Source organism: Lipotes vexillifer, unplaced genomic scaffold (genome assembly GCF_000442215.2).
Source record: "Lipotes vexillifer unplaced genomic scaffold, Lipotes_vexillifer_v1.1 scaffold121, whole genome shotgun sequence".
NCBI lineage: Eukaryota > Metazoa > Chordata > Mammalia > Artiodactyla > Lipotidae > Lipotes > Lipotes vexillifer.
The window spans coordinates 1,942,979-1,966,462 of record NW_006773122.1 but is presented as its reverse complement, the minus strand read 5'-3'; the positions used below and the strand labels follow the sequence as shown (position 1 = coordinate 1,966,462).

Genomic DNA, 23,484 nt, shown 5'->3' with positions numbered 1-23,484 from the left:
CCTTTAAAGATGTTCCCAGTGTGATAGAAAAGTTATTTCATTGAGATTTTAATATGCATTTGTGAGGTTGATGGTAAAGTGATTGTTTTTTTAACGTGTATATTGGCTATTTGGATTTCTTCTACAGATATCCTTGCCTCATTTTCCCGTTTGTTTGTCTTTTATTGATTTGTTGGCACTATTTATATTCTGTATTATGTCTATTAACCCTATTATCAGATACGTTGAAAATATTCTCCACCAGTCCACCACTTCTCTCTCAACTTTCTTTTCTGGTATCTCTATTTACACAGAAGTTTTACTTTGTTGTTGTCAAATTTGCTGGTCTTTTCATTTCTGGTTTCTGGGTTTTGTGTCTTGCTTAGGAAGGCTGAGCCATTATTTGTTTACAAGACACTTTCATTTCCATTTTCTCATAGAGGCCTGGGCCACAGGGACTCAGTGAAGCAGATAGTATCTCCACTAGAGATAAGAAAAAGAAAGGTCAGAGAGGGTAAGTGACTTAACTCAGGTCACACAGTCACTTTGGGGAAGACTTAGAAGCAGTACTGGGATCCTCAGGGACTCAGGTCCAGGATACCCCTCCCGGCTGCCAGGTCAATTGGCCAATACCATTCCCCACACACTCACAGCATTCCTGGCAGGTCACCTGCGTACCTCTTGTAGTTAGAAAGCTGTAGTCCATGCTTCCCTACCAGGGAACAGATCTGTCTCCCTGGGGTACTCACCTGTCACTACTGGTGCTGCTTTCAGGATCCCCCGGCAACTCTGTTCCCTGTCCCCCAACAGGCCAGCTGTGTGGGGGCAGCCCCTGTGGCCCCTGGAGGCACCACATCTCTAGGTCAAGCACTTCGTCCCTTAGTGGTCCTCCTGGGACCTGGTCTCCCAACACGTCTGGTCATCGTCACCCTCATCAGATCTTCAACAATATGCAGGGTCAGCAATGTGACATTAACTTTTTCAAGTCCAATATATTTGGAAGGAGCTCCTTCGTGTGGTGACAGGGGCACAATCAGGTGGCATGGGGGGATAGGATGGAGAGGCTTCGAGGGTTTCCAGAGCAGTGGCTTTGGAGCTGGTCCTTGGAGGAGTCCTCCAGGCAGAAAGGAAACCCAGCAGTGTGACTGGCATGAGGGCGAAAAGTCAGAGCTCCCTGTGGCCGGCCAGAGGAAGGGAGCAGAGGTAGCACTAGGAAGGGGCGAGGTCCAAGTGCAAAGTGTCCCTGACCCTGTGGCTGGGGTTTTAGGCTTTATCCTACAGGCCAGGGTTCTTCATGGGAACTGGAAGAGGGGGGTACCTCCAAGTACGGTCTGGGTCCAAGTACAGTCCAGGGACCCCAGCCTCAGAATCACAGGGGTACCTGTTAAAATGCAGATTCCAGGGCCATCCCAGACCTGTGGAATTAGAGGTGGGATATGGGAACCTGCACAGGAAACAAGCTCTCTAGGAGATTCTGATGCTTGCTTGTGTCTGAGGTCATTGTCCTCCAAAGCCCACGGATGGCCTTGAGGAAAGCTGAGAATCTCTAAGATGTAGGTGAAGTTTGTGTCTGGTCTCAGGACCGGGCGCTCAGCTTCCATTCAATTCTCACAAAGTCCCTGACCTGGGCTGGCGGGGACCCCTCCCTGGTGGAGGGCGTTAAGGTGGAGAAGGGATGTGGCTACCCAGGGGGATGGAGGTCACAGTGACCCCGAGGGGTGACCTAGGCCACCTCAGTAGAACCTGTCTCCGTCCCGGAGATCAGAGGAAGCTGTCACTTCTGTTCACCCAGCTATAGCTCCAACAGTTTGGACTTCCTACCTGTCCCTGCCAGGCTGGCAGGGGTTCTGCCTATGCATCCCAAGCCTTCTGGGTTCACACCCATCTCAGTTTTTTTTTCACTTGCAGGCCTCCGAGGTTTATCAGGTTCTCACCACATGTCAGGCAGCATGCCAAGCTCTCTTTGGAATTTTCTCACTGAATCCTCAACCCTAGAGGTAGGTGTGGTTATTATTCCAAGGCTCAGAGGAGTTAAGTCAGTTTCTCGAGGTCACACAGCTGGTGAGGGTTTTCCTGCCTCTTGAGCCTGTGGTATACCTGACCATTCTGATCCACTGATTTTAGATGTTTGAAGGATGAATGAATCAACAAACGAATGCTGTGTTCCAAAGCTCTGTGAGCAGCAAGGCACTCTACCCTCCTGGAAATATGGCATTTGGAGGCCTAACATCATCCACGTGTTGTTTATGTGCCAGGCACCATGCCAGGTTCTTTGCATATTTATCTCGTTTAATCCTCTCAACCAGGAGACCTGTTCTATTAATTATCCCCATTTTGCAGATGAGGAAACCAAGGCTCATAGAGGTTAGGCACTTGCCCCAGGTCCCAGAGCCAGCAGGTGACAGAGCTGGCTGCAAAGACTTTGTTAATGACCATCACAATGCACAGGGTGACCCTGGGTCTTTCTCAGATGTGAGGGTGCTGACGACCCATGAATGTGGGTGGGAGTGCCCTGGGCTCATGGGGTGACCCTGACTGGGGAAGCTGCAGTGATGCTGCCAGGAGGGTGATGAACAGGGACCCCAGACTGCCATGACTCCTTCCTGCGGCAGAGGAGCTTTGCAAAGGGTTTGCATGTCAGCCTAAACATTAGGATGTCCTGAAGCAGCTGTGTGGGCCCGTCACGCTCCTGCACACACTGAGGGCCTGTACTCGTCTCCCTGCCTGATTCTGGGCTCCTGGCACCTCCGGACCCCATGGCAGGGAGAGCTCAGCCCCCACTCTCCTGACCATTCAACCCCAGCCCCAGCCCATGCCCTGAGATGCAGGCAGTTTCCCCACCAGCGGGAGGAGGGGCCCAAGCCAGGAGCCAGGGACCCACCATCAGGACACTTGGCTACCAGTCCTGCTTCGACCCCAGGCCAGAGAGGTTCTACTGCACCTCCCTCTAGGACTGAGGATGAAATGAGTTCTAGTATCTGGTTTAGGCTACTATGGGGTATTTGTTCCCATCTACTATTCCAGCCCAGCAGGGCAGATCAAGTCCACACTCTAGCTGAGCTTACAGGAGCCTTTGCGACCCGCCCACATCTGACCTCAGATCCTCCGCTCTCTCTACTCGTTCTCCCCACTGTACTGAACCCTAAGCTTTCAGCTCCAGAACTCGCCATGCTCTTTCTTACTGCTCCATGTGCTCCTGCTTCTGTCTGGACTGTGCTCACCCCTCCTCCCTTTGTCTGTCTTATACTCTCTCTGGCCCCCTGAGGTCACAGCCCTTCTCAGTGTCAGGATGTTCTCAGTGAGGGAGGCTATTGGTATAACATCGTCCTGACACCCTCCACCCCCATCACAGCTCCCTGGCAGGCCCTGCATCTCTCCTGGTCTCCTTTACACCCTCTGCCCTTGGCCCACGCCTGGCAGATGGTGGGAGCTCAGTCAGTGCCGGACGCATGAATAAATGAGTAAATGTATAAACAAACGAACAGAGAGCAAAAGGAGTCCTCCATTCTCAGAAACCAATCCATTTGGTGACGACCTCACGTGCCAGGCCCTGTTCTGGGCCCAGGAAGGAGAAGGCTCAGGGCAGTTTCCTGCCTCCAAGGCCCTCCCTGTCCTAAGTGGTGGTACTATAATGCAGGTGATAATACTGACATTAGTCTATATTGCTATGATTTATCATCCAAATGAGGACCTTTGAGACCAAAAGGGGTGTCATTAGTGATTGTAGTAAACTGGTTACATAAGGAGGGGCTGTCTTGAGTCCCCCCACCCCCCACCCCGTCCACTGGGCACTTTCTTTGTGCCAATCTCTAGACTAAACTCTTCGTACAGGTCATCTCATATGATCCTCACAATCGCCTAAGGGGATAGCTATAATTATTCCATGTTATAGATGAGGAAAGACAGGCTCAGAGATGTGTTCTGCCCAGGGTCACACAGCTGATAAGTGGCAGAGCTGGATTTGAAGTCAGGAACTCAGCCCCAGAGACCATGTTTTTAACCACCTGCCTTCAGCAATGGCTGGGGCTCTCAGAAAGGTCAAGGGTAGAGGGGAGTGGCTTGGTTTTTGGAGCCAGACAGACTGGGAATGACATTCCCCACTCATAGCTGTGTGACCACAGCCAGGTCCATGGCCTCTCTGTTTTTTTCATCTGTAAAACAGGGGAAGGGTTACTAACTCAGATCCAGTGAGACAGTAATGCAGGTGAAGTGCATTCAACAAATGTTTATCAAGTGTTGACTCTCTGCTTGGCCTTAGGGACAGTGTTGAACATGGCAGGCACGGTCCCTCCCCTTTGGAGCTCACAGCCTCGGGTGAAGATGAACTAGGACATCAGCAGAGTTGCAGCACATCCTGGGAGCGCTGAAGACAAGGAAGAGTCTGCCTAAACTGAGAAGGAGTTGGGGAGAGGTGCAGGGAAGAGTAGGGAATATTCTAGGAAGGAGAGACAGCATGGTAAAGGCTTGGAGGTGAGAGAGCACATAGGACATCAGGGGACTGAGGGTGTCAGAAAAACATGAGGGCCGATCAGAGGCACAAGCAAAGGACTGGGAAAAGAATCCACTTCCAGATGAGTATTAGGAAGGCTTCTTGGAGGAGGTGGCTTTGGGCTGGGCTGGAAGTTAGAGCAAGACTTTGCCTTTCAGTCATAGAGGGCTGGGAGTCCTAGGTGGTAAGCACAGCACCAACAGAAATGCAGAGGTGGGGCTTCTACACAGCAAAAACTAACAAAATGAAAAGGTAACCTACGAAGTGGGAGAAAATATTGGCAAATTATATATCTGATAAGGGGTTAATATCCAAAATGTAAGTAACACATACAACTCAATAGCAAAAAAAAACCTAAAAAACAAAAATCCAATTACAACATGGACAGAGGAACTGAATAGACATTTTTGCAAAGAAGATCTACATACGGCCAGCAGGCACATGAAAAGATGCACATCACTAATCATCAAGAAATCAAATCAAAACCACAATGAGATATCACCTCACACCTGTTTGAATGGCTATTATCAAAAAGACAAGCGATAGGTGTTGGTAAGGATGTGGAGAAAAGGGAAGCCTTGTGCACTCTTGGAAGGTTGGACAGCTTGTGGCCACACAGGGGTAGACAGGCCTTGATGTGGGGAGGGAACAGGAGAGGTTGGAGGCAGGTCAGGAAGGGCCTTAAAGACCACATGAGGATGTCTGGACTTTGTTTGTTGGGCTGTGGGGAGCCATCAAAGGTGTTTGAGCAAAGGAGAGCCAAGGTCATAGTAGGCTTCAAGAAGATCAGTAACGGAGAAGAAAAACTTTCAGGCGTGGAAGCGGCCATCTTGTCCCTTCAGAAGGGGAACAACCACTCTGAGAATTCTGTGATTTTCCAGAAGCTTTGTCACTTCCCTGTGTTTGTGACTTTCTAGTTCCTTGCAGTGATTACCCACAAAACCCCAAACCAGAAAGACTGGAACTGCCCCAACCTTGTTAGGAGGAAAGGAGCCCTAAGCGGGGGGGTGGAGGCATAGGGAGCTGTTGGAGAGGGCAGACAAGCATACCAAAGGGGGACCAGAGAGAAGGGCAGGGGCTGAGCCAGTGGGAGAGGGACCACAGAGAGATAGTCTGGCTTCTGTGATGTCCCTGAGCCCCTGCTGGATCCTGAGAAGGGCCACCCCCTGCCCCAGGCTGGGGCCCCTTCAGCAGGCCCCAAAAGTCCTGGCAGGTCACGGCAGATGGTATTCTGAGCTGTGGGAACCCATCGCAGCCCAGAGAAGCCCCAGAAGCCCCCTCCAAGGAGGAGCCTACCCAGGGAATTCCGGGAGCCTCACCCCGAGTGGACGGTCAGCACCCTGACTCCAAGGCTCAGCCTGCTGCCCCCTCTGCGTCCAGGAACTGGACTCAGAGACTCCTTGAGAAAGGCAGGAGCAAGGACACCAGACTGGCAGGCATGAGCCTCCCTGTGTGTGACCTTGGGCCAGCACTTCATGGCTCTGAGCCTCAGCTTCCTCACCTGGATCTTCCCTTGGCATGTCTCCTGGCTGTACTGTGAACATCACATGGGTCCACCGATAGGAACCCACTCTAAATGGTGAGGGACCGGGACAGAGTCAGGGTCTCAAGGGTCTCTTTCTATGTTACATATTTGGTAATAGACCCTTTTTAGTGTAGGCATAAATTATATAAATGCTTTTATAAAAGTAATTTTAAATGACTATGAAGCTGAATGAGAAACTGAAATAGAAGAGACCTTGTGGAGACAGGGCTCTAATTCAAAGAAGGGGCATTAACGGGGGTCGTGGGGCCCCTCATCAGCTGAGGGTCAGGGCCCCTCAGCAAAAGCTTTCAGTCTTTCCCTCTTTTTCCAGGAACAAGGACGCTGGCTGTGAATAGGGTGGCGGAAGAATTGTGTAGTCAAGTGGCTCATCGTCTGGCAGGAAAATTCCAGCTCACCCATTCCCGTGGGCCCGCCTGAGTGGCGGGAGCCCGCAGAGGTTGACCTGCGGTTCCCCCGTCCTCCAGCTCCTGCACCCCTCTGCACAGGGGACTGTGGGTTCCAAGTCCCCCACCAGACTCTTGTTTATTATGTCCACTTAGCCCTCAGACTCCCTTAGCTCTCTCCTCTCCCCCAGTGCTTTCTCCTGGGGACCCACAGACTCAGAGGTCTGGAGTCAGGAGACCGGGGCTGAGACCCAGGCTTCCCCACTCACCTGCCATGCAAGCTGGCCTGGGCTTCGCCTCCCCTAGGGCTGACCTGGGGGTCGGCCAGGCCCAGGCTCCTATCCCCTCCCTGCCACACCGACCAGATGACCTTGGGCAAGCCACTTCAAACCCCCGTGAACTGGTGTCCCCTTTGTAATATGGGGACAATAGTAGCCCCTGGTTCACAGGGTGGATGTAAGGGCGAATGAGAAAATGTGTGCAGCAACAGGACAGGCCTGGCACAGAGTAACTGTTCAGTAAGTGGGCACCAGCGCTCTATCCTCCTTTATCCCTTTGTGGCATCATCAGCTCCATTTACCTCTGCGGAAGTGGAGGCCTGAGGCCGAATAATCCACCCAAGGCCCCATAAGGAGCAGGCCTGAGATGGAGGGAGCCAAGGTCCCCTGACCTCCAGATGGAGGCTTTTCCCACGGGCGAGGGTAATCCGCATCTGGAATGTGGTCGTCTACTCTCTTTACAGGGCAGATCTGGGTATGGCTTATTCATCTCCTACCACAGCCAGGAGAGAGGGGATCACGGGCTCTAAGGCCAGGAACCCCAGGAGGGTGGGCCCTGCAGCAGGCGGGGTTTCCCTGAGGGTGGCTCAACCGCCCGAGTTGGCGGCTGTGAGTCAGAGCTGCCCCACGTCTCTGTTCCTCTCCCCACTGGCAGCCACGGCCCCAGACTCCTGGAGGCAGTCCAGGGAGACCTGTGGTTCCAAAACCAGGTGGCTGTCCCCAGAAACTAACTGAGAGGCCCCTTCCCCAGTTCAGAGTGAGCAGGGAATGGCCAAGGTCACGTAGTGAGGTGTGACAGATCTCAAGCTGAAACCTGGTTCCACCTCAGGTGACCCCTCCCAAAGGGCTCAGGCGGGAGGGCCAGGAAGCCCCAGGCTGGGTCCAGGACCTGTGCACCCTGCCCTCGGCCCCGGGCAGCTCTATTGCCCTGGCCCCCTACTGCCGCCAGGTCTCCCAGGCCTGGGCTGGGCAGTGGAGCCGACGTCCAATACTGAGCAGACACCGAGATGCCTGGTTCGTGCCAGCCCCACGCCACCGAGCTGCTGCAGCCGTGGGAGGCCGGTCCACACCCCTCTCCCAGCCTGGCTAGACTTTGCTCTCAGAGACCCAGCTGGGCCGCCTTTCCCTCCCCTGGCCTTGTCCTGGTGGCTCTCACCCCACGTCTTCCTCCCTTCCTCTTCCTCTCTCTCCTTCACCCTCTCTCCTCATTCTTCCTGCTCTCTGGACCCCTTGGGTGCTCTGTCCATCTGCCCTGCTCCTACCTGAGACACGACCACTACTCACCGGGGCCTGGGATCTGGGCTTTAGCGGATGCCTCTCATGAGCCACACCAGCCTCAGTCTGGGCCCGTGGGCAGAATGGAGGGAGGGAGGTGGGTGGCCTGGCTTAACAGCCAAAGCCAAAGCACATGGTGGGGCGGAGTGGGGCTGGCGGGGGAGCGCAGGCTCCCAACCCAGAGCCGGGCACTGCAGAGCCGGAAGAGCCTTCTCCTTTCACAACCTGGAAAACCAAAGCCTGAGGTCCAGGTCACCCGGCTACCAGCGAGGAGCTGGGGGGAGCGTGAAGACCCCCGTCTCACAGATGGAAGCAAGACTTGAGCTGAAGGGCCCTGTGCAGGGATCCTACAGCTGGGCGAGCCCGGCTGCCCTACCCCACTCTTGCCACCTCCCGGGCCCGGGGATCCAAACCTGCGAGACACCACGAGGTCTGTGGGTCAGGTTTAATATTAAAATCTTTCTCTTAAAAAAAAAAAAAAAAAAAAAAAAAAAAAAAAAAAAAAAAAAAAAAAAAAAAAAAAAAAAAAAAAAAAAAAAGTACACAGAGAAGAAAAGTTGATGGCATACAAAATAGCACTTCTGTTGTATAAATGTGAGTTAATGTGAGTCCTAAAAATACTTGTAAACCTAGGTGATTACATCTTTGGTACCGTAGTGAGAACCCACGCCCTCTCCTTGACCAGGCTTCGGGGGTCCTGGGGCGGGGAGGTGCCAACCAACACAGGGGGCTGGTGCCCAGAGGCGCTGACCTTCCCTCACCCTCCGTCCAGCCCTTCCCCTACCAGCAGTCTTGGCCACAGCCCTCACACCCCAGGCCGCTCCAGTGCCCAGCTGGCAGATACAGTGAGGTGAGCATCCCCGGGCAGACAAAGCCATGTTCTATGGTTCCTGCCTCAGGGTGGCGCAGCTGGCAGGTGGAAAGACACCCCCCAAAGTATCCACCTCTTGCGCCTCTTCCTCAGGTCCCCCATCCAAGGTTTCTTGTCCTTTCACTGTCCTCTAGGTCTGCGGCACAGACCTGGACAGCGGGTACTGGAGTGGTGGGCTGTGTCAGGTGGTCTGACTTGCGTCCCGGCCTCCTTTGCCCAGAATAGCTCCAGAGGTCATGTGGGTGCTGAAAGGGGTCCCACGGTCTCCCCATGTCCCTGGGACAGCTTCTGGGGGCTTTCCAGGACACTGGCTGTCGCTCAGAGTCAAGGCCTGGGCAGCTGGCCTTTGGGGACTTGCCAGGGGCCTGGGGAAGGGGCACAGTTCCTGAATGCCTGGAGTGTGCTGTGTAGTCTGGAACCTCCCCAGACCCCAACTAACCCAGGATAGAGGTTTGGAGGGTTTATCTTTGCTTCATCTGGGCAAGTGTGCAACCCCTGGAATATTCTAGAATGTTAGTGCTGGCAGGGCACCAGAAGTCAATGAGTCCGACCTGCTCATTTTTCAACAGGGAAAACAGAGGGCGAGGGATTCCTCCAAGGTCTCTTAGCGGGTCCAATGCCACATTGGTCCACACATGTGGACACCTCTTGCAGGCACGTCAACACACTCATCACAGACGTGGGGCCCATCTGGCCCTGGAGACTCTGGTGAGTGGAGTAAGACTGGCAGTGATGAGGAAAAAGACCCCTGGATCCATGGGGCCAGGAAGACACGGACACAGGCATGTTATGGGGAGGTGTACCCCGAGTGCCTGGGGCAGGGGCTACAGGCCAGGGTGTCCTGTCCTTGGCTCAGCCCCCAGCATTAATTAAGCGTGGAAGGCCCCAGACCAGCCTGGGCCTGGGAAAGCAAAGACTGGCATTGAGGGGAGGTGGCTTCTGGATGGGACAACACTGTCCAAGGCCAGGCCCTAGCTCAGCCAGGAGCCAGAGATGCTAGGGTCCCTTCCCCAGCTCTTGGGCAGGAAAAAGTGCAAGGAGAGAGCTGCAGCTCCTTGAGGGGCAGCTGGCTGAACAGAAAAAAAGTTAACCTACCACCTCATGAACCTTGAGCATCTCCTCAGGGATTCCAGCCTCCATATCTGTCAGCCAGGGTGAGAATCCCAGATTGTGGGTTGCCAAGCCCACCTTTCCCATCTTACAGATGGGGAAACTGAGTCCCCTGGGAGAAGCCTGGCTCAGAGTCACACGCACTCTCCAGAGGCAGAGGACCGGTCATGGTCCCTACAGTTTTCTTACCTCCTAAGCCAGCCCCAGGGGTCGGGGTGTGATGTGCCAGGGGCAAAAGCTTTCCAGAGGGGACAGCTGATGGGAACAGCCTGGCTGTTGGGAGGCTGGGCCAGGCCAGGAGGCGCAGGGTGCTGGGAGGTAGAGGAGGAGCTTCGGGTAGGGCAGGGTGGGGGCCGGCCCCTACAGGAAGCTGTCCTCCGCCTCGGCCCGAGGCCCAGGGCAGCTGGAATCCGGCGGCCGCTTGGGCTCTGGCTCCACCTGGGACTCAGGCTGGGGCTCTGGCTCTGGTTCCTCTTGGGGTTCCAGGGGGCTGTCACAGGAGATGGTAGAGGAGGTGTTGACTTCATTCAGGGCGGAGCTAGAGGCGGGAGGCAAGTGAGTGAGAGGCTGGGAGGGAACCACAGTGAAATAATAACAGCATTAACGTACAGCTTTCTATCTACCCACCCTCGCAGCATGCACCTTACACATTTTAACTCACTGAATCCTTGTAAAGACTATGCAAGGCAGGCGCTGTGAGGAAAGTGCAGCTCAGAGAGGTTACATCATTGCCTTGCATCACACAGCGGGTAAGTACAGGAGTTGGGACTTCAAAGCGGATCGGGTTGATTGCTCACCCGTCAGTGTCTCTCTCCTGCATGCCTGAATGTATAACGATCTCATTTAATCCCCACAACAACCTCCAAATAGAAGTACTCTTACTGTTTTCAGGAACCTGAGGTTCAGAGAGGGGAAGCAGCTTGTCTGAGGGCCCAGAGAAGCACAACGTTAACACCCCAAGCTGTTTGAAACTCTGAGCTCAACCCCTCTATACACTGGCTACTTGGAGCCTTGGAATATTAGCTTCTCAAACAGTGTGGGGAGGGCCTTCTAAGTCTTATCTGTGCTCCTAGTGCGTGTGGAGAGACAGGCTGGCAGAGAAGATGTGCGGCCGGGTCTCACGGCAGCTAGAGGCAGAGATGGAGCCGGAACCCAGTCTGGGGCCCCTGCCATTTCACCACAGGGTGGATCTCGTTTTGGGCATGGGTCTGGCCACATGGGGAACATCTAGTCCAGGCGACAGCTGGCCTTCCTCCAAAGCCCTCCCCGTACCGTGACATCACGTCCCGAGGCAAAAGCAAAGCACGAATCTCCTCCCCAGTCTGAATTCTGGCCTGAACTTCTGTAGGTACCTCTGCCTCCCTGTGCCAGGCTCCCTGGGGTCCTCAGGGCATGGTGCTAAAGGACAGACCACGGGGCTGGCGATGACCATACAGTAATACATGGGGTGCTGGGGATGCGAATTAGATTTTCCTCTTTTCCTCCTTAGGGCTAGGACAGGGCCTAGAGAGAGGACAGAGTAGATGGCCTGTGGAGTCTCCTTTAGAGAAAGAGCTACCTTACAATATATCCCGGGCCACTTTCTCTTACCAGCCTGCCATTTCCACTCGAGGTCATCAAAGGTCAAATGAGTTGAATTCTCTCTTCTATTCACTGGCAGGAATAAGTACTCACCCTAGGTAACTTACTTCTAAGGCAAGCCTGATGGCATGAAGACACAGACAGACACACACACAAAGACACACACACACACACACACACACACACACACACACACACACACTATGCACACTACTGCTTTGGGCTGCAGGTCAGAATGGCTACCTGGCAAGGCTGGGGGAACCCTCCAGTGGTCCCTCATCAGCAACCTCGGGTTTGGGGTCAGGCAGGGGGATGATATAGTCGTTGTCACCCTCGTTGGGCTGCACAGCAGTGTAGAGGACGGAGCTGGTGTCCAGGGGGGATCGGAGGCCATTGAAGCCGGGCAAGCGGGCTTGGGACCGAAGGACGGCTGGGTGGTCGCTCCTCAGAAACTCCTCATCCACCTGCTGGTACTTCTGCTCAGCAGGGCAGGAAGAAGCCGAGACACAGGGAGGGTCAGACCAGAAATGCCTTTAGGGATCACCTAAGGGCAGATTCTGACCCAGCCCCTCCCGCCTCATGTAAATAAAGCGCCTGGTGCTCAGAGAGGAAGAATTGCCCAAAGCCCCACAGCTGAGCTGCTCTCCTACCTGGCCTCTCACCAGACAAGATGAGCTCAGGGTCACCCAGGGAGAGGACAGTGATCGGACTAGCACCCGCAACCCTAACTCCTCCCCCCTTCAGGGTAGACAGGCACGGGCTCTCTGCCTGCCATGGCCTCCCTCGCTGGGGCCACAGTCTCCCTTGCTACTGAAGGGGGACAACTCCCTTCCAACTCACTGGTCCTGGAGCTGTAAACAGATGTGGTTGGGAGTGGGCTTAGGAATGGACTGAGGGAAAGGGCTGTGTCTGGGCCAAAGGACACGTGCATCCCCCCCACTGTAGCTTCGTAGTTGGGCAGGGAGGCTTTTAAGGCCCTGCTGGCTCCATAAGCCTTGTATGAGCCCGCCACAGGGTCCAAGTGGTCAGGCCCTCAGCAGTCATCTCGCTTGGGGTTGTTCAAACTTGTGACGGAGGCCCAGGACTTGGTCTGGGTGCAAAGGCATGAGGAAGGATGCAGGATGAAGGGGCCTGTAGGCTTCCTGCTCCCACTTTAAATTAATCAGCTTCCACATAGGACTTCACTTTAAAAACCTCTATGCTGCTAAAATAAACTACACTCACAGCTCCAGCCCGTCCCTTATTAGTACCAACAGGGAAACTGAGGCCCAGAGAGGGGAAAGGATGGTCCCCCTAGTACCAGCATGTCACACAGAGCCTTGTACCCTGTGTCTACTTCTGGACCAGAACTCTCCGTTCCCCACCCCAACCCTGCCTCAACGTACCTTTTTTTTTTTTTTTTTTTTTTTTTTTTTTTTTCCGGTCCGCGGGCCTCTCACCGTTGTGGCCTCTCCCGTTGCGGAGCACAGGCTCCGGACACGCAGGCTCAGCGGCCATGGCCCACGGGCCCAGCCGCTCCGAGGCATGTGGGATCCTCCCGGACCGGGGCACAAACCCGTGTCCCTGCATCGGCAGGCGGACTCTCAACCACTGCGCCACCAGGGAAGCCCTCAACGTACCTTTTTGTAACCCTCGCCCAGCAGTCTCTCGAGAAGCAGCACCAGCTGGGAGAAGGGGGGTCGAATCTCAAACTTCTCTTCCCAGCACTTCTGCATGATCTCATAGCTGGGGAGAGGGGCAGAGGGGTCAGGGTCTCTGGCTCAGGGTCTGCCACCTCCCAGAACAAGGGGAGTAATGAAGAGTTTGGAGGGGAGGGGTTTTTCCATTACTGCACCTGCATGTTCCCTTGGGAAGCCCTCCCACCATCCTCAGTTCAGTGGTCCCATGGGATTGATCACACCTTGGTGAGCACATGACACTGGCATGGCCAGTAGGCATTTTTATCTCCTTAGCTCAGTGGCTGGTTTTCTGGATGGGCAGGTGACCCCAGCTGGGCCCTTGACAGTCACCTCTGGACCTTTCACTGGAACTATGGTGAAAGCAGCTAGGACGTAGCCATTTGGACGGTGCCAATCTGAGGGTGAGGCTGACGCAGAGGAGAGCAGAGCCCCGGGGTAGGATGAGAGAGTGTGGATGATGTCTTACGAACAACAGGATCCAGCTATACCTACATTTGTCTACATCTCTGAACTAACAGACCTATTTTCGGCTTAAGCTGGTAAAGCTGGATATCTACCCTTTGCACCCAGAGTATCTTCCCAAGCGCTCCACTCACATCTCATCAGAGGCGTGGGCAGGCTGAGCCATGCGGTAGCCCCGCTTGATGGCATTGTAGAACTGCTCGTTCATGGGCAGCTCTGGGTACGGGGTGCCACCTGTTAGGGAACAGAGACAAGAAACACAGGCTCGGGGTGTCGGAACAGTGGCAAGAATCTTCTTCCATGGGACAGGGAGAGGCACCCCAACCCCGGCGTCGGTGAGGGTGCAGTGGCCTTGGCATTGGGAAATGTGGGCTCCCTCATAGGCTCTGGACAGAGACTGCGTGCCTCCCCAGAATCCGAGAACCACAGAAAGCCGGAGCCAAGCAGGCTTTTTGATGTCACTGTCCAAATTCATCTCTACTGAGATGGGGAGGTAAAGAGATCCAGAGAGGGCAAGACACTTGCCAAGGTCACACAGCAACAAGAAAGAAGCAGAGCTTCTGAGCCCTGTCCCAGAGCCCGTCCCACAGCCCCACCAGGATGAAGGTGTGAGCGGTCAGGGCGGACGATGTGCCGTGAGGCTGAGGACTGGCGGAAGAAGGGAGTGTACCCAGGGTGAAGATCTCCCAGAGCAGGATCCCGAAGGACCACACGTCGCTCAGGGTGGTGTAGAGGCTGTTGAAGATGCTCTCGGGGGCCATCCACTTCAGAGGCAGGAAGGTCTGCGGGAGGGCGGAGGCTGCTGAGTGCAAGGAGGGGCCGGGCCCCCTCTGCACCTGGGAGCCGGGAGGAAGCCTGGCAGTTCCCACCCCCAGCTCCTTCTCACTTCTCGGTCCCTGAGGGCCCATCTCTGCTGGTGCATGGTTCCCACGCCCATCCCAGTGCTGGTCAGAGGATCAGGAGGCTGAGTTTCTTTTTGCACAAGCTGGGGACACGGTAACCCCTGTCCATGAGGGAGAGCCCCAGGGTCTGAGGCTCCTCATGGAACAGGCTCCCCTTCTTGACCCCAGGAGAGGCCCCTGCTGGGGGGAGGAAGAGACGTGCCAAGGTGTCACCCAGCTCTCATCCTAGCTGCCTTACACCTCTGGGGCCCAGTATCCCTCCAGTTCTGTCCCTATGCGGGAAGTGGGGACACGAGTGGGAGGCAGGATGGTCACCTTTGAACCAAATACTGCCCGCCACCTACTCATCTGTCTTAGCCTGTCACCTGGGCTTCTTCCTCTGTTCACCATCGCTACTGGGACAGCACATTTGGCCTGTTGCCCCTTCGACCTCCCCAGGACGCTTTACAGCTGGTCCCTTGCCCCCTGCCACGACCAGCAAATCTGAGCCCCCGGCCTACCCCAAGGGCCTCGGCGTCTCACCCCCGCGCCATGCACAGCTAGTGGCTCCCCTTCCCATCCCTGCACACAGGGCTAGGCAGGCAGAGCCCATCGCCGCTGGGCAGGTCAGGCCACGAGAACCGTGTCCTGATCTCCCATGAGCCACAGCCACGCGAACCACGAGGACGGGGAAAGGCACTCACACTGCCTTTGGAGATGTAGTTCGAATCCCGCATGATGTCACGAGCCAGGCCAAAGTCGCAGATCTTGACCAGTTTGCCCTCACAGATGAGCACGTTCCTGGCTGCCAGATCTCGGTGGACGCACTGGGGAGGGAGGAGACGGGAGCTGAGACCGTGGGGGGCAATTCTGGGGAAAGACTCTCCGTGTCAGGGGCTTTGGGAAATATGCATCGCTGCTCAGGTGTGAGGGGCCACCAGGTGTGAGGGGCCACCAGGTGTGAGGGCATTTGCCGTCCTCACCCGCCAGAGGGCTGCCGTACGGGGGCCACGTACTGGAAGCACCCTGGCTGGCTGGGTGACCCACCTCCCCAGGACCCCACTGTGCTCACTGTGACCACACATACATTCTTGGAGGCCAGGAACTCCATGCCATTGGCCACCTGGTAGCTGAAGCCCACAAGATCCGTGTAGCTAAGTACTGGGGACTCGTTGATTAAAGTCACCCGGCAGGTCCTCTCAGGAGCTAGGGAAGAGCAGAAGGACACCCACTGTCTTGTGTCTCCCTGGGGCTAGAGAGCTCCTGGCCTTTAGCTCGTGGAGGCTGAATGTCCCAGAGAGAAGACTCCTGATCCTCTAAGCCTCCCACAAAAGGAAAACAATTTCCAAATATCTAACTTAAATTCTCCTTCATTGGCCAGAAAAACTTTTGGCTTTAGCCCTGGGCCACCTTTGCTCAGCCTGGCCTGCCTGCTCTTTAGGGACTCTAGATCAGCCTGGCACCTGCAGACCACTCTTCCCCGAGGCCCCAGCAGGTCAGGCACCCCTGTGCCCACCCTAGCTCCTCCCCTCCCTGTGGGCTGTGTACACATCTCTGGACCCAGAAACAGGGGGTTCATATTGGGGTTCCACCACACAGCAGCTTTGGGCAGGTGGCTAGCCTCAGTTTCTGCATCTATGAAATGGGCACAAGGTCACCTTCCTAGCAGGGTTGTTGCCAGGCTGGGCAGAGGAAAGGTTTCGAAAAGAATGTATGACTACATGGGACTTCCCTGGTGGCGCACTGGTTAAGAATCTGCCTGCCAATGCAGGGGACACGGGTTCGATCCCTGGTCCGGGAAGATGCCACATGCCGCAGAGCAACTAAGCTCGTGCGCCACAACTAGTGAGCCTGCACTCTAGAGCCCATGAGCCACAGCTACTGAAGCCTGCGCACCTAGAGCCCGTGCTCCACAACAAGACAAGCCACCGCAATGAGAAGCAGCCCACGCACCGCAACGAAGAGTAGCCCCCGCTCGATGTAACTAGAGAAAGCCCGTGCACAGCAACGAAGACCAAACAAATTTTTTTACTTTCTTTTTTTTTTTTAATAATTGTGTTTATTTTTACTTGTTGACAGTTTGCTTTATTTATTTATTTATGGCTGTGTTAGGTCTTCGTTTCTGTGCGAGGGCTTTCTCTAGTTGTGGCAAGCGGGGGCCACTCTTCATCGCGGTGCGCGGGCCTCTCACTCTCGCGGCCTCTCTTGTTGCGGAGCACAGGCTCCAGACGCGCAGGCTCAGTAGTTGTGGCTTACGGGCCCAGTTGCTCCGTGGCATGTGGGATCTTCCCAGACCAGGGCTCGAACCCGTGTTCCCTGCATTAGCAGGCAGATTCTCAACCACTGTGCCACCAGGGAAGCCCTAAACAAATTTAAAATTAAAAAAAAAAAAAGAACGCGTGACTACATAGGTGTGAGGACCCTGTGCGCACCCACCGGAGGGGACGTAGTTATCATAAGGAGCCATGTAGTTGGAGGACTCGATGTCTGCGTATTTGACGTCCCCTTTCATGTCCAGCATGGGCACGTAGTCCACTGACTCATCTTTGCTCATGTCCATGTAGCCACCATCGCTCTCCCCAGGCAGGGACACATGGCTGGGGGCAGAGGAGCGTTACAAAAGGAGAAGCACAGGCTCTTCCCTCTCTTCCCCTTCCTGCAAGGCCCATCACTCATGCATTTCTTCTCTCCCTCACTCTCGCATGCCCACACAGTCTGTCACAATATGAATGACCATGTAGTGAGCCCTTCCAGCCAACCTCAGACCCACCCTGAGCTGGACGCTGGGTCTGCCAAGATGACCTAGGACCCAGGGTGTGTCCTCAGAGAACTTACATCCAGGGGTGATTCCAGCACCCCAGGACCAGGGTCACAGGAAGGGCCTGTACCCAAGTGCCTTCCTGTGGCCACTACAGCACCGTCCAGCCACGATGCCCTGCAAGTGGCCAATGAATCACCTTAATGCCTCTGCCTGCAGCAGCAGCTCCCCCGAGAGCTGCGGGACTACGTACACATGTGTCTCTAGGGTTAGAGAAAAGACTGGAAGGAAATCAATCAAAATGTTGGGGAGGACACGGGTGAGTTTTAATGTCTTTTAATGCTATTCTGAACTTACTCTTGCCTCTGCAATAAACATGTGTAGCTTTTGTAATTAGCAAAAGAACAAAGAAATGTTATTTTTGGAAAAGAAAAAGAAGAAAGGGGATGAGCTGCCCTGGAGGCACTGGAGGGAGTGGTACGGGGAGGAGGGGGGAGGCTGTGGCGAGGGAGGAGTAGAGTGTGGAGCACTGGAGAGGGGGTCATCCTGGGACAGGAGGGCCCCAGGTGCCCCCTGTCAATGACAGGAGAAGATGAGATGGGGTGGGGTGAGGGGTCAAGGGGGTCACGCCCTCTGAACCTCCAGAGTGCTCAGCGCAGGGCCTGGCACACCGCGGACAGTCAGTAGGTGGTAGCCGATGCCACCATCATCACCACCGTCATTGTTTTGCCCACCTCTGGGGTGGCCAGGGGCCAGGTCTTGAGCTGGCTGGTGAAACAAGTGAAACCTGGTTCCAGGAGTGGCTCTGCCCGCCCTCACCTCAGCTTTCTGTCCTGGACAAGGAAGGAGTGCAGGAGCTCCTCAGGGCTCCCCACAGATTCAGGTCCTGCCCTCCCTCCAGTACCTGGGCAGCGGGAGCCCAACGGGCAGGGCGTTGCTGTAGAGCTCAGCGCTGGGCGGGCGGCGCTTGTTGGAGCAGCGCTGCAGAAAGGTGTGCTTGTTGCGGTGCAGGTAGTCCACCAGGTCGCCGTAGCGGCAGTACTCGGTGATGATGAAGATGGGCCCTGCGGAGGGACAGGCTCAGGGACAGTCCCCGGGGGGGGGGGGGGGGGGGGCTTTTTTTTTTGGTGGCGGGGGGGGGGGGGGGGGCGGGTCTTTCCATCAGGGCCATGAGGCTAATGATGGGTTGCACATGGGTCAGCAAGGAGGCTTAGGTGCCAGGCAAACCTGGACTTTCCTGACCGTGAGCAAGGCACTTAGTTTCCCTGAGCTTTACTTTCCCCATCTATTAAATGGGGCTAGTAATACACCCACCCCAAAGGGCTGCATTGAGTATTCATGAGACAATGCCTTTGTCAGCTCAGCTCGATGCCTGGCAAGTAGCAAGCACAGGGTTAGCTGTTATTGATAAAGCTGATTCTGGAGCCCAGGATACAAAATAAACAAAGGTAACTGTTTATTACCAGGTTACTGTTTAAATTCAAACACGATACATTGACTTAAAGTCAATCAGTGGCAGCTTAAACGTACTGGTGGAATCAAAAATTTTGAAATGTGTGATCACTGCAGACATAAATTGGCCTACGTACACGGCGTACTTCTGTATTCTGTTTTTGTTGCACAATACCGAGGAAAATCCCAAATCTTACAATAAGCAGCTGCAAATAGTGATAACATTTTTTTTTTTTTGGCGGCCTAACTTGTAATCAGAGCTTCAAATAAACACATTTGGCTGGAGAGACCTTATTCTATGATCCGAGTGAAAGCAGCTCACAGTGAGCAAGTAGTTGATGGGCTCCAGAGGCGGGGCTATAACTCATTTCAGGGTCACACGAGCTGTCACTTTTTATAGTTTTTCAGAGGTATTGTAAACAAATAAATAAGTAAAAATAAAATAAAATAAAATGTATCGTGAACATTTTTTAAATGTCAGAGAACCCCTTGATTTGGAAGCCGCTAGGACTGGTGAACTAGAGTCCTTTGGTCTTGAAGGTGATGTGATTTGGTGACTTGCTAAATCTCACACCCATCTGCCTCTGTGAAGTGAGGGCACTAGACAGGGTGGGCACGGACCCTCCAGCTGGAGTGTCCTGTCCGTGAACTGAGGAGAGGGCGGGGAGGGGCCAGGCCTCGGCCACTGGCACTTCCCCAGAATCCTCTAGGGGTGGGTTGTACCTCCTTTAGTGCAGGCCCCCAGCAGGTTAACCACGTTCAGGTGGGGCCCGAGGTGACTCATGATCTTCAGCTCCGACATGAGGGCTTGCTTCTCGCTGCTGCGGGCTGTGGCTGAGGGAGAGAGGGGGCCCTCAGGCTTGCTCCAGTCACTGAGGCCCCGCAGACGCCCCGCTGGGGCCTATTCTGGCTCTTCTGTCCCAGGCTGTGCTGTAAGACCCAGGTGGCCGAGGGAGGTGAGGACCCGTGCACAGGAGAAGAGGAAAGAGGATGGGAGGAAGATGGAGGAGGAGGGGAGGCTCCCGGAGGAGGGGGCAGGGTGAGAAAGCCTCGTTCCCAAAGCAGAATCAAAAGTGCTACTGGCTCTGGTGTGAGTGCACTTCCTGTGCCGGGAGAATCAGCGTGAGGCCTGCTCTGGGACTGCCTGAATGTGCGGGGAGGGGGCAGCGGAGAGGTAAGGGAGGGGCGGGCTCCCAGGACTCACATTTCAGCATCTTGACGGCCACTTTCATGGTAGCCTGCGAATGGCTCAGGCCGTGAGCCGTGGCCTCCACCACCTGCCCAAAGGCCCCGGAGCCCAGGGTGCGTCCTGGGGAAGAGATGGTCTCTCAGCTCCTGGCGCACTGGGAAGCTGCACCCCCCCTACGCTCTCGGAGGTCAAGCTAGACATCCCTCAAGCCACCCTGGACTTAAGGTGTTTCTCCGACGGACACTCCTAAAGTCACTGTGCTCCGCGGACCTTCCTGGTCTCGCCTAAGTCCTGCCTGCTTTCTGGCCCGTCCTTAGTCCCTGGAGGCCTTCTCCCCACAGAGGCGAGCACAGCTCCTCCACGCTCTCTCAGCCTCTCCAGCTAGACTAAGCGCAGGCCTGGCACTCGACTAACACTTCCTCTCTCGCCACGAAGGGGTCCCGCCTCACAGCACCATTGGATCATAGGACCTCAACGTTGGACGGTCCCTGGGGGATCATCTTGCCACCACTGTACAGAGGGCGGGGCCCTAGGGCCAGAGAAGGCAAGACGTCAGCCCTAGGTCTCAAAGCTAATCATGGCAAGGCTGTGCTCAGACATCAGTGTTCCCACCCGCCTCAAGTCCCCAGACTGCCACTTGAGGCCTCCCTGGGCTGACCAAGCACAAGCTGGTCCCGCGGCAGCTCCCAGGTGGAGTCGTAAGGCAGCTGCATAGGGTCCACGTAGATGTATTCATGGCCGTCAGAGCTCACAGATTCAATCACTTTCCATCGGATCTCATAGCGTGGCTTCTGCAGGACCAAGACGAGGGACGGATCATCAGAGGAGGACCACTAGGTCCAGCTCCTTATGAAACAGATGGGGCAGGAAAACCTGAAGCCCAGAAAGGCTGAGGGGCATATCTGAAGCCACACAGCAAGTTATCAGTAGAGCCAAGGCCTTCATGGGCTCCACGGAACAGATGTCAGGGGGAGGTGCTGAGGAGCAGCTGACAGCTGAGGGGCAGGCTCATCAGAACCTCCGCACCAGCTTCTCCCAGAGGCTGGGCCGCTCCTAAGATGGGAAGACAGGAGCAGGCAGCCCTGGAAGGTAACACAAGGCAGGGACATTCCACTGGATGCGGATGGCCCCTCCCCAAGCTGGATCAGTCACGGCGGGAATCTCAGAAAGATATAACCTTAGAGTGTTGAAATCATTGGATGTTGGAGTCACGGGATTGGAATCTGAGAATGATAGAATCATGGGGTGCTGCAATCCTACGGTGGAATCACGGAATGGTGAAATCTCAGAACAGTCCATTGAAATGACAGATTTAAAGGATTAGAATGCCTTTCAGTAGAAGTCTGGGAGTCAGAGCTGGAAGAATGCTGGAGCCCGTGAAGTCCACCCTGAAGGTCCCATGCCCTGTGGTTGCGACGGGCAGGGATGATGCCTGAGCAGGACTCTGGATGGAAAGCAGGGTGCACAGCAGAGACAGGGCACCCTGGATGGCCTGGACCAGGCCCACGTTGCCCAGGCTGCTGGGGTTGAAAGCAGCTCAAACACCCAGCATCACTTCACACCTGAGCTCCACGCTGGGCCCCGACCATGGCCCGATCCTCCAGCAATAGGGGATGGCAGGGGGGTCCATGCAAAAAATGGTGTGCCAGTCTGCACCCATCAGGCAAGGGTGGGGCTTACCTTCTGCCAGAGCATGATGAGGATGATGAGGGAGATGATCGTGAGCACCACCAAGGCCAGGATTGCCGAGATCACCACCACCTTGAAGGGTAAGGCTGGAAGCAGAGACAAGAACTGCTTATGAGCAAACAGGGCATTTGGCAGCTCCCCTCCCTTCAATCCACCTCTGGCACCACAAATCCCTCTCTGCCCAACCTGCCCAGAATGGAACCAGCCCCATCTCCCTTTGGCCTATGATGTCAGACCCTTAGCCTCTCCCCTCTGGGCCACACCTCCAGCCCCTTGCCTAAATACCCCATGCCCTTCAGTAACTACCCCTGGATCACTACTGGCCTCCAAATCCCTTCAGCCCTTGCCACGGTCAGTCTGGCCTGTCTGCCACAGCTCCAGATTGGATGCGAGCTCCTGACAGCTGGGCTGTGGTTCACCTCTCCTCTGAATCCACGCCCTCACTGGGGCTGTCACTGCTAGGACAGAGCCTGACTGAGAGGCCAATGGACCCAATAACTGAGCTCCCATAGCCTGAGGCATCCAGACTGCAGAAAGGAGCCCGTTTCCTCCCCCATAGTGATGGTAGTTGTAAAGTACATCGGGGTGTGGGCCAGGGAACTGGGGTAACCAAGTAGGGCCAACTCTGGGTGCCCCCTCTCCAAGCCCCGAGTGTCCTCTACCCCCAAAGCCTCAGCCTCTTTGCTGCACAGATACCCACTCCTTCCCACTCCCTCCACATCCACCCTAGCCAGACCCTCACCTCCCCTGTCCTGCCCCTCTGGCCACCCATGAAGTCCCCTGGGAACTCACTCCCTCCTCCCGTGTCACCCACCTGCCCTTCTCTGCTCGCTAGAGAGCTCTGTCCCTCCTCCTCAGGGACTCAGACCAACATCACTCCTCTCCTGCCTTTCCCCATCCTGGGAAGGAAGCCTGCATCTTCTAGGGAGCCATCTCCCAAGTAAAAAGAGGGGTCTTCATCCAGCCTTGGAAACTCCCCGTGGGCTGGTACATGGCCGCCCCCTCAGTGGCACACAAAAGTTTTACTTCTGCTTTGCTCAGAGCTGGTCTGCAGGTGTCCACTTGCTCAGGGATATGTGTGCATGTGCGGGAGTGGGAGTGAGATAAGGCATTAAAACCCATCATCCATCCCACCACAGGGCAGGGGGAGGCAGGTCTGCGTAGAGCAGTATCTGCCTGTACAAGCCCATGGACCTACCTAAGTATAGGCATAAGTGTGTCCAAAACACCCTGGGCAGTCTTCATATCTCTGCTTTTGCACTGGCTTCTGCCTTCTCCTGTAGCCCCCTCCCTTACCAGTCCCCTCCCCCTTATCTCCTCCCCCAGCCCCTAAATATATACACTCTGTTCTCCAGCCAGGTTGAATTCCTTTAATTTCTCTGAACCCACTTTGCCTCTGGGCTTTTACAGGGGCTCTTCCGTCTGACCAGAGCACCATTCCTCACCAGGCTAACTCTAGTTATCTTTCAGGTATTGACCTAAAGCTTCCTTTTACCAGGACACTTTCCTGAATCCCACAGCTGGGTATGGAGCCCCTTCTCCCTTTAGGCTTTCCCCAAAAATGCTGACCCCCCACAGTGAGGTTGCCTAGTTCCTTGTCTGCCTCCTCTCTGGGCCGTGGGCACTAGGAGGACAGGCAGGGCTGGGCCTTCTCCAGTGAGAAGCTGCGACCCTGTGACTACTTACTGAGTGAGGAAATAGGTGAAAAAATTAAGCACATGCACGCAGGTCCATGCATGCACAGGGACTGGCAGGTAGCAAAAGCTTCTGGGCACTGTAGGGACTGTTCATACGGATAAGAATTATGCATGGGGCTTCCCTGGTGGCGCAGTGCTTGAGAGTCCGCCTGCCGATGCAGGGGA

General features: G+C 55.2%; 1 protein-coding gene across 2 annotated transcripts in view; it reads right to left on the bottom strand.

The window, feature by feature from the left end:
• Positions 1-9,533: 9,533 nt before the first annotated feature.
• The window catches only part of PDGFRB (platelet derived growth factor receptor beta), a 38,999-nt gene continuing 25,048 nt past the window's right edge, over positions 9,534-23,484 (bottom strand). The window contains exons 11-23 of one of the 2 annotated variants that reach the window (XM_007448057.1): positions 21,614-21,708; positions 20,592-20,724; positions 19,949-20,053; positions 19,468-19,578; positions 18,197-18,356; positions 16,971-17,131; positions 15,622-15,740; positions 15,239-15,361; positions 14,324-14,435; positions 13,788-13,887; positions 13,132-13,237; positions 11,756-11,988; positions 9,534-10,469 (exon numbers count right to left, since the gene is read on the bottom strand). In XM_007448057.1, coding sequence (XP_007448119.1) covers positions 10,292-10,469; positions 11,756-11,988; positions 13,132-13,237; positions 13,788-13,887; positions 14,324-14,435; positions 15,239-15,361; positions 15,622-15,740; positions 16,971-17,131; positions 18,197-18,356; positions 19,468-19,578; positions 19,949-20,053; positions 20,592-20,724; positions 21,614-21,708 — 1,736 coding nt within the window. In that variant the 3' untranslated portion in view covers positions 9,534-10,291. The remainder of the gene's footprint in view (positions 10,470-11,755; positions 11,989-13,131; positions 13,238-13,787; positions 13,888-14,323; positions 14,436-15,238; positions 15,362-15,621; positions 15,741-16,970; positions 17,132-18,196; positions 18,357-19,467; positions 19,579-19,948; positions 20,054-20,591; positions 20,725-21,613; positions 21,709-23,484) is intronic. The other variant, XM_007448058.1, reaches the window with a different exon arrangement.